The sequence below is a fragment of the Physella acuta genome, unplaced genomic scaffold (assembly GCF_028476545.2).
Source record: "Physella acuta isolate Inbredline_101_S28 unplaced genomic scaffold, ASM2847654v3 ptg000863l, whole genome shotgun sequence".
In the NCBI taxonomy this organism is placed as follows: Eukaryota; Metazoa; Mollusca; class Gastropoda; family Physidae; genus Physella; species Physella acuta.
Genome location: NW_026732380.1, coordinates 404775 through 415033, shown reverse-complemented (window position 1 = coordinate 415033; position 10259 = coordinate 404775). Strand labels below are relative to the sequence as shown.

General features: G+C 36.8%; 1 protein-coding gene across 1 annotated transcript; it reads right to left on the bottom strand.

The window, feature by feature from the left end:
* Window positions 1-6: 6 nt before the first annotated feature.
* Window positions 7-8391, bottom strand: LOC131952288 (uncharacterized). Its single transcript, XM_059314895.1, has 6 exons — window positions 8255-8391; window positions 6642-6732; window positions 3247-3407; window positions 1522-1561; window positions 1365-1421; window positions 7-512 (listed from the first exon to the last, which is right to left on the bottom strand). The coding sequence occupies exons 1-6, from the start codon at window positions 8321-8323 to the stop codon at window positions 361-363; spliced, it is 570 nt and encodes a 189-aa protein (XP_059170878.1). The 5' UTR covers window positions 8324-8391; the 3' UTR covers window positions 7-360.
* Between the last annotated feature and the right edge of the window lie 1868 nt (window positions 8392-10259).

The window sequence follows — 10259 nt, the reverse complement described above, 5'->3', positions numbered from 1 at the left end:
GTAAACTGTCAATGTTTACTTTTTATTTGTAATTTTAAATAAATTTTACAATTTTTTTTGGGGAACTGAACAAACTTGCATGGGTGGCAAACAGCAGCCGTCAGTGTTGTGGTGAGCAACACTCTACAAGCTACTTTTTTGCACATACTTCAGAGTTTCTTCTGGCACCAGATGCAAGCTTTATTCGCTCCCTACACTTACAACTTGTTCATCATTTGATCCATACAGTGGACTAGTCTCAGGAACTGTCTTTTGTTTACCAACAATTGTGCATCTGACTCCTGTGTGATTGTTGAACACTTCCCCAGGGTTGAGTATCTTACTGGATTCATGAATGGTAGAAACCATGCAAAAACTCTTTTACAAGGGCATTCTAGCTCTGTAGTAAGGATCTTTTTTGCGGTCTCTGGCTATTTTGTAATGACCATTAACAATTGGATAGTAAGGTTTCTCCTCTTGTGGGGTAGGAGAGATATTCACTTCTTCTGGTTTTTCCTCTTCTTTATTTGGCCCTAAATGAAAGCATAAGATTTATAAGTGAGCAATTTCCAACACTGGAACAAGATGGATGAAGACAGATGGAGACGCCTAAATGTAGGAGCAAATTTTAAAAAAAGATTATCAGAGTGATATTTATAGTGTTTAAATGACAGCATGGTCAGATGGTAGAGCTTACAACTGCTAGCCTGGAAGTCTAGAGTTTGGATCCCTGGCTCAAGCCTGTAGGACAACCCTGAGTCCACCTAACTCAGGGAAACTAAGGCTACTGGGCATAGATCACACCATCCCTTGTATGCCATGGTCATTGAAACAGATTAACTCGATTTCATCTGCCCAAAATGTCTTGTCACTGACGCAATAAGATGATAACTTAAAATGTTATAACATCAATGTGTGAAACAAAACTCTGTGCAGTGATGTAATATTTGTTTGGGAGTATCCTATCAGTTGATATCAGACTGCTTACTTTAGCTAACAACAGGAGATAAAGTTAGAAACAGAATGTGCTTCTGTGAGAAGGCATTAGCAATATGTAACAACAATGTTGCAGTCAGCCTTGGAGTTGTAAAAGTAGTTTCCTTTTCGAACCTGAAGGTTCATGGGGTAAATGAAGTAGAGTTAACCTGCTTCTGTGACCACATGAAAGGATAGTGTGGTCAGCACTATGCCCAACCACTTTTACTTTCCCTAAGGTCAGTTAACTATCCATCAGAGCTTGGTGCACTCAGGGATGTTGTACTGACTTGAACCCAGAACTCGAGACTTTAGGGTTAGCTGTCTTCCCCTAAGCCATGCAGTCCCATTGGTCACTGTACAGTATGTTAAAGTTAAAACATTAATAAATAGGCTATAAAAGAACTTACACTCAACCATGTGGCCAAATGGATCTGGCAGGAGTCTACGGGGCGTAGGTGAAATTGCTAAAATTTTGGAAAAAAAAAATGCAATTATTGTATAGTTAATTACTAATTACACTACACACAATGTTTAACAATGAAATCTTAGTATAATGACACTTACGTCTTTTTGGTGTGGGTACTTCAGAACAATACACTTTCACCTGGAAAATGCCAAATTATCATTTAACTCATCATGGTGAATGTTTTCATAACAAACTACCTTAGACTGGGTACATAGAGGTTAAAATAAGCCAACCCTTACAGACAATCAGGACAAAATTATATTATGAACTATTTACTCCATATGTATAAGTTGGACTAACATGTAACAATATTTTAGATTTAGAGTTCTAATACTCTACTGCCTTTTATGCTAATTAGAAATCTAAATGCATTGGATGTTTCAAAATGACTGGGGCTCATGTGAAAAGCCAGTGAGTAGGTTTAATAAGCAATGGATTGAAACAATGTGCTGTATCCAATGTACCATTAGCAACACAGCTTATTTCCCTGTATGGTGGTAAGACAAAATGATCCATCAAGTACTATTCTGATTAATTGGTTTAGCCAGAGACCCAAGGCATCCACTGTGTAGTTATTGGTTGAATTTATAATAATGTATTTTAGGCTTCAGAAATCCTCTGATACTGTAAGGTACTAGGCACAAAGGTCTTGCCTTTCTGCACTACATAAACAATATTAAACTGTATGTTAAGTGTCTCATAGTATTAGCCTATGCATAATGTTCTCTAGATACACCTCTTAGGATGATTAAAGCTTACAATCATGGATATGTTAGTACAATGTGTAAACACACTCAAGTATCAAATGATGTATCAGCACTAGACTGCCTTGTGTTACTTGCTAGACTTCAGTTATGTAACCATTAGCGATGGATTTAAACCCATGAACTGAACTTTTTTTTGGGTTATAATCATGCTAGAGCAGGGGGTCGGCATGGTCGAGTCGGTAAAAGCTCAAGATTGCTAAACCAAAGTCTCGAGTTCGGACCCTCGGGCAGATGAGGCTCGTTAGCTGGGGACAGCCACTCTTCTAGGAGAGACAACTCAAAAAATCAAACAACTGCTGCCTTGTAGTTTGTTCTTGGTTGGACAAAGGCTATGGAAGCAAATCCAAAAAGAAAAGTAGGCTGAAATCGAAGTCAATGGCTTCAATGTTGCATAACCAGTTGACATGTATACTTAATTGTGTTGGAGGGGATCCCTTCCAACACTAAAATTAAAAACGAAGAAGAAGATGCTAGAGCACATCCATCAACAGCACGAAAGGAATTTTTTTAGATGTCCAAATTAGCAATTTTAATTATCAATTGGTGGTGCGTTCATATAAAAAGTGATACTAAGGCATAATAAAAAATGTGAAGTTAAGTTCAATAAACAATGTGAACTCAACACACACAACAGTAACACTAGTAAAAATCAAATACAGATGAATTAAATTCTCAGGTTTAATAAAACACTTAAATAATTATATCTGATAGGAACAACACATGCTATGTCCATTATGTACATCACAATATAAATATTTGCTAAACAAGACCATTTTCATGTACTAAGCTAATATCCTTATTTAATCATTGAACTTAATAATCTGGCTTCAAAATATAAATAGTAATAGCCTAAAGCTATTAAGAAACATTACAAAAATGGTATTATAAATTGCAGACTTTACTGAAGAACTTTTTAAATGTCTTCTAAATCAACACTTGACTGTAACAACCAGAAATAATCTCCAATTATGAAACAATTTAACACAGAATCCAAACTGAATGAGCCAATGAAAACTATAAACATCCAAACAGCAAAGTTTTCAAGAATTAAGATGCCTTTTCATTTGCAGAAGGTTGAGATTTCCTATAGGATTTCATTTTAGTTTCTAGTTCGTAAAAGCTGTATGAATCAAAGTTGAAGTAAGTTTCTCCAGCCTTGTATGTGTCTCCCTTTTCGACGACTTGGGGTTCAGAAACTTTAGAAGCAGCTACTGAAGCTGAAAAGAAACAAAATAGCAAATACATAAAATGGTTATGTGATTTCTTCTTTTCTTCTTCTTCTTCGTTCTTAATTATTAGTGTTAAAGGTGATCGAGATTTATCTGCCAGTGCGAGACTTTGTTCGAATTTATCAACCATGAGCTTTTTGCCGACTCGACCACGCCTCCAACACAATTAAGCATTACGTGTCAACTGGTTATGCGCCATTGAGGCCATTGACTCCGATTTCAGCCTGCTTTTCTTTTTGGATTTGCTTCCATAGCCTTTGTCCAACCAAGAACAAACTACAAGGCAGCAGTTGTTTAATTTTGGAGTTGTCTCTCCTAGAAGAGTGGCTGTCCCCAGCTAACGAGCCTCATCTGCCCGGGGGTTCGAACTCGAGACTTTTCGGTTTAGCAACCATGAGCTTTTACCGACTCGACCACGCCGACCCCTGTTATGTGATTTGACTTGGATGCTGTATGAAAATTGTTCTTGTGTTGACATGCCTGCCCTAATGCACTAGTGTCATGTGGCCAGATGGTAACTGATCCCATCTGGCCAGATTGTTTTGTCAGCATGATTCTTTACTCTACCTTTGCCTACTTAGGAAACCTTATGTCTAATACTACAACAGTGAACTAAAATCTACATCCTATTAATGTATTTGTTAATTTAATCCTTATATCATGGTAAAATAGGTGATGAAGTCTTTTTTGGCTTAAGTTCCCCTGCATAAAGCCTGATTCAATGGCACAGGCATTTTAATTCATTTAAATTTCACTAATTATATTGCCAGTAATTTTTTAAAATTCTTAACTTCAAAAAAGTGAAGAAAATTATCTCTAGAGAAACAACACAAGAAAATAACATGAAATCACCACTTCTGTTTGTATCTACTTTAAAAAATTTTTACCACCAAAACTTCATTATAACTCATAAATAAATATACTAATAGAGTCCTTGCAAACACGTGACCTAAATCACGTGATACCTACGCCCGCCGCCACAGTGGTGTACATCAGACGTAAACACAATCAGCTGTTCGCCAGCGCTGGACGTGTTCACCGTATGTAAAGAATCGCGCCCGCGGAAAAGGAAAAATATGTTAAAAAACTTGAACTCTTAGGAATTGAAGATCCTTATACAGTTATTGACAGTTTCGTGGATAATATAAACATGTGGCCGAAATTTCTAAATAAAAATACTGTTAGTAATACCGTTTGCGTTTAGAGTTTAAGTAGACGAAGCTGATCAAATGCAGTAATATATTAGAGGTTATCTACTGTAGCAAACGTGAGACCACTTAACTCCTACAAAACCCACACTACAACGGCTAATATAATCCATGGGTAATAACCAATCTGGGTAGCATGTTATACAATTTAAGACCCTTATAATCCAGCAGGGAAGTAATCAGACACATTAATACTGATGTTCAACTCTCATAATGGCTGCCCCCACCTGTATCTAGCCCACAATAAAACCAAAGAGGAGTCTGCCCTGCCCTCCCCTGAAAATGTCTCACCTCCGTGATACCCAGCCCCACAGAGATAGTATTTCTTATATAATTTTGACCCTCAGGGCCCAGCAGGGAGAACAAAGGGGAAAGTCCCACTGCTCTCCCCTCAACACTTCTCACCTCGGTGTCATGTTATGTCATTTATAGCACACATGGCTTATCAGGGGAAAGCATTAAGGCATTAAGAATCTTAACTCTGGACAGCTACACACTAGTATACTAGCTACACACTAGGTGCCTACTGTAAACTACTAGACTGTAGGCCCTATGTAGACCTGCAATTGTATCAATTGTAGACTGGGTTCATTGTTATTATTCTAAACCATCTCACTTATAATGTTTCTAGCTTGATTTGTTTCTTTTATAAACAGTGGATTTAAAAAAAAAAATTAGCCTAATCATTAACCAAATAATAATAATGTGGTTATTTGTTGTTGGCTGGTATGATCTAGATTGTACTACTAGGCTACAAAAACTTAGTAGACCAATTACTAGATATGAATTTGAATTTAATTAAACTCAGTCCAGTATCAGATACATATTGCTGTAAAAAGACAACAAAGTAGGTAGGCCTTAGTAATTTATTAAAGCCTTCTACTACAATAATATCAACTACATGCTTGTATAAAGTTTTACAATTTAATTTAAGTAGCAGATTCTAGATCTAAGTCTAGTCATACAATCTATTTCAATTTCAGAAAATTTCGTTTGCTAAAAAAATGATTAGATAATAGAGCGAGATTTTACATCTTAGAGACAATTAAATGCTTTATTAGGCCTATTATGACTACTTTTGATTTATTATGGGTGTATTTTGAATCGAATGTAGATCTTAAGTAATTAAATTTAAGTAAAGAAGTAGATTCTAGATTCTATGTCTACCCAGCGGAGCCAGGTATTAGGCCTACTATTAGATCTTATTATTCTTATTAGCCTATTACTTTTGACTTTGTCTTTTACTATTAGTATTTGTGAAGGTCGAGCATATTTGTTTTATTAATAGTTATCTTTTATAATTAAAATGAAGTTTATTATTTTACTGTCCTTACATGAAACAAAGTATCGAGAACTGCATTTGATCAGATTCGGCTACTTTAACTCTAAACGCAAACAGTATTACTAACAGTATTTTTATTTAGAAATTTTGTCCACATATTTATTTATACGAAACTGTCAATAACAGTATAAGGATCTTCAATTCCTAAGAGTTCAAGTTTTTTAACGTATTTTTCCTTTTCCGCGGGTGCGGTTCTTTACATACAGTGAACGCGTCCAGCGCTGGTGAACACGTCCAGCGCTGGCGAACAGCTGATTGTGTTTACGTCTTGTGTACACCACTGTGGCGGCGGGCGTAGGTATCACGAACGGACGTGACGTCATATGAAAGGACTCTATACTATACATAGTTTTAACTAATGTAGAAAAGATGCATCAGACTGTACTACTAGAGAAATTTCTTGGGCAACAGTGGGCGCATACAAATGTAAAGGGTTTAGCAGTTTAAATAAAGTCAGGACAAAGAATCACTATCTAGTAAATAACAAATGCAGTTTGATAGAAAAATGATGATAGTGACTCATTTTTCAGCCGATGGCATGGCTCCGTGTGGATTTCCATACAATGTTTTTAGCATCAGAATTCACTAGTATACATCAACAAGCAACTAACTTTGTAATTGACAAATAATAGTTGTATAAGCAGTTACATAATGATTGACACTTTTAGTTACCTTTAGAAGGGGAAATAGTGGCTTGTGATGTTGGTTCTTTTTTATCTGCAGCTTTAGAGGTTTTTGGTTTCCCATCTTTAGAAGTTGAACTCTAAAAGAGAAAAAAATTTCATTGGATTAAGGCCTATAGACTAGGCATTTAAATATTTACAATGTATACATCTAATAACTCTAATAGACAGTAACCTAACACCTCTTTTAAAGAAGATTCTATTATCAGACACTGGTATAAAAATTCCCCCTATTGTATTTTACTTGGTAACCCTCTAGGTCTCCAAGCCATAATGTGAAACTGGTAAATATTTGTGTTGAAGATTATTATCTTCCTCTGGCTGGTTGACGAGGCTGTGTACTAATTCCACATCTACATCAGGCCTCTTAGTGAATTAAAGGCATATGTTGATCACAATTGATATTTGAAAGTGTGCCTCTTGCATATTATATAAAATTATATTTATATTAGATATTATCTTCTCCTTTAAGCAAGTGGTTGTTACTGTAACTGTAGTAAGTGTCAGTGTTGTGAATTGATTTTTCATAATAGTAGAAAATCTAGATCTAGTAAGTATGTGTGCAGGTTAGCCTGATTGGGTCTTGCTTTTTTAGCTTTAATGCTTTTTCTTAGAGTGATTCTAGAATCTGAATAAAGAACCTATTCTAAATCTATCTAGATCTACTATACTATTAGTAAGTACTAGACCTCAGTGGTGTAGCGAGGTGGGGTGTCACCCGGTGCGGCATTTAATGGTGCCAACCCCCAGAGGCATAGCTACCCTTCCTGGGGACAAACTTTCAATTTTCGATTTGCACCCCCCCCCCCTCAAATTTTTCTCTATATGTTTTGCGATTTTTTGCCCTGGTGTCACCCCCCCTAAAAGGTGTCACCCGGTGCGGTTCGCACCCCCCCCCCCCCCCGCCCCCTCCCTACGCCTCTGTGCTAGACCTAGTACTACTAAGTAGGTAATAAGTATAAGTAATATTAAGTAAGTCTACTACTAAGTACTAGCCAGTACTTGAGTACTATAGGTTACTAGTCCCCCAGTAGTCACTTTGACTAGTGTCAGGTCAGTATAAGTACTTAGTACTACAGTACTAGATCTAGATCTACTGTGACTACTGACAGTAGTCGTAGTCTACAAATCTACTCTAGCTTAGCGCCCTTAGTCTTACTCTTAGACTAGACTCTTAGTCTTAGTGGCTTAGACTTAGTTAGATTATACTATTACTATTACTTCTTAGATCTAGATCTAGATCTACTCAGTACTTTTAGCACTTACTTTTAGAGTTTAGTAGTAGATCTAGATCTAATCTAGATATAGATCTAGCTAGATCTACTATTCTACTTTTGTGACACTTTCACTTTCTTTTTTTCTTTTACGACTAACCTTGTCTAGTCAAAGTACTGCAAGTAGATCTAGAAATCTAGATCTAGATCTAGATCTAGATCTAGATTCTAGATTCTAAATTTAGTTTAATTTAGATCTAGATCTAGATCTAGATCTAGATCTACGATCTAGTCTAGATCTCTAGATCTAGATAGAGATTTTATACTAGTGTCTAGTAATAAATTATTTTCAATGCTGGATATTAAAAAGAAAAAAATGTCTACATACGTAGCTCCTTGATAACTGAGGAGAAACTGATCGGGTGATCCTTGGAAGTAGTCGAAAAGAGAAAGACATTGTTGCCGATTGCTGTTGTCGTTACAACGGCTTTAGGGAGAGGAGCAGTGACATTGACATTATTTTTTCGATTCGTTTTTTAAATAATAAATGATATAATCAACAAATAAATAATTATAAAATTATAACAATGATTTGTACAGTGTATTAGACTATGTGGTTATGATCTAACTAGTTATAAGGGAAAAGGAAAATGTTTTAAGAAAGTGGTCAGAGCGTTTAACGTCTCACTCACGGTTTCGTTCATGTATTTTTCTCCGTAACTTTGGTAGGAGAGACGGGGGGACATACTTTGAATTTCAGGGGGACGGGGGGGGGGGGGCTACACTGGTTTAAATATATTTTTTCTGTATAAATTCTAGATTTTTCGGTATGGGGTGGGGTGGTGAACGTGCTCCGGGTGCAGTGCCTACTCCTGACCCAGCCCAGTTAATATTTTAGGAATAAATTCATGCTTCAGAAAGACAACAACAAAAGTGTGTGATAACAGTCATTTATATGATAGCCTATTTACTAAAAAATGATTTTCATTAAGTAGGCCCTATATACTATAAATGCATCAATATTTATATAACTAATATAAAGAAAAGCATGGGTCGCTGATAAAAATGTTTTTAGTGAGTCATCATTTCTCTGCCCTTGTGAAATGCATGGTCGTAACACGTACATAGTTTAACTTAGCTTTGAGCGATATATCCAAGTTGGGTTTGTGTTATTCTGGCGTTTTATTAAGTGCTTCACTGGCAATTGATCTTCTCCAAGTTAGTTTTGACCTACCGACTTTCCTAATCTTTCCTTGGTGATTCCAATCTAATGATTATATACAGAGATTCTTCCAGGCATCTCTTCGAAAAAAATATATACATTTAACGGTGTCCCTGATGCAAAGTAGACATCTTTGATAGAAAGTCTGAAATTTGTTGTTATAAGCTTGTGTTACTCGATCCACGTCTAATAACCATTGACAAGGAGAACAGATTGTAATATGTATGTTGCTGTTATATTTATATAGTCGAGGGGGGGGGATTTTTACAACAGTGTCCGATAATAGAATCTCCTTAAAAAGGGGTGTAAGGATACTGGTAGTTAATTAAAGAAAATACACGTTTTGCTAATGTCAAAACTAGTCGAATATTGGAAAGTGTAATCAGCGCATCTCGAAGAAAGCGTGTTGAATGCGTACACAGTACACAGCCTTGCTGATGCGCCTACCCAAATGCTCTCCAGTTCTTGCTTACTAGATATTCCTTGTATCTCAAGTGGGAGCTCGTGTTTGTTGTCAAATCTCGTCACATTGTTAATATGACAATGAAATGAGACGTAGTGGCTGGATGGTAGAGCACACTAAAGGTAGGGAGGGGGTCCGAAAAAGTGAACTTTTGTGGTCGCGGGTGGACTAGGGGTCTGGTCCATGTGCTTATGTCCATATGTTGAATTTAACGAAAGATCGTGCGTTTATTCTGCAATAGAGAACATTTTAGTTGCATACAAAATGTGACAATTTGAAGGACAATGAACATAAAAACAACATGCTCATCGATGAATTAAACTACGATGTCTATGGCATTAATAAAATTAATGGGCTATACTAAGCACTTTTGTGGGCGTTAAAGGCAACACAAATGTGGGTCATGAACCAGAATTACCTGACGAATTATTATGATGCTGCGTGAAGCTGCAAAACGGCTACGACAAAACAACCCAGTCAAAACAGCCCCGACAAAAGAGCTCCGAGATATTGGCTCCCGTCAAATGGGCTCCTGTCATATTGACTCCCAACCAATGTGCTCGCGACATTTAGGCTTCCGACAAATAGGCTCACGTCGTATTGGGTCCCAACAAAAGGCCACACGACATATTGGCTCCAGACAAATGGGCTTAGGGGTCATCCATAAATGACGCCACGCTTTTTTGGACGGTTTTTACCCCCCCCCCC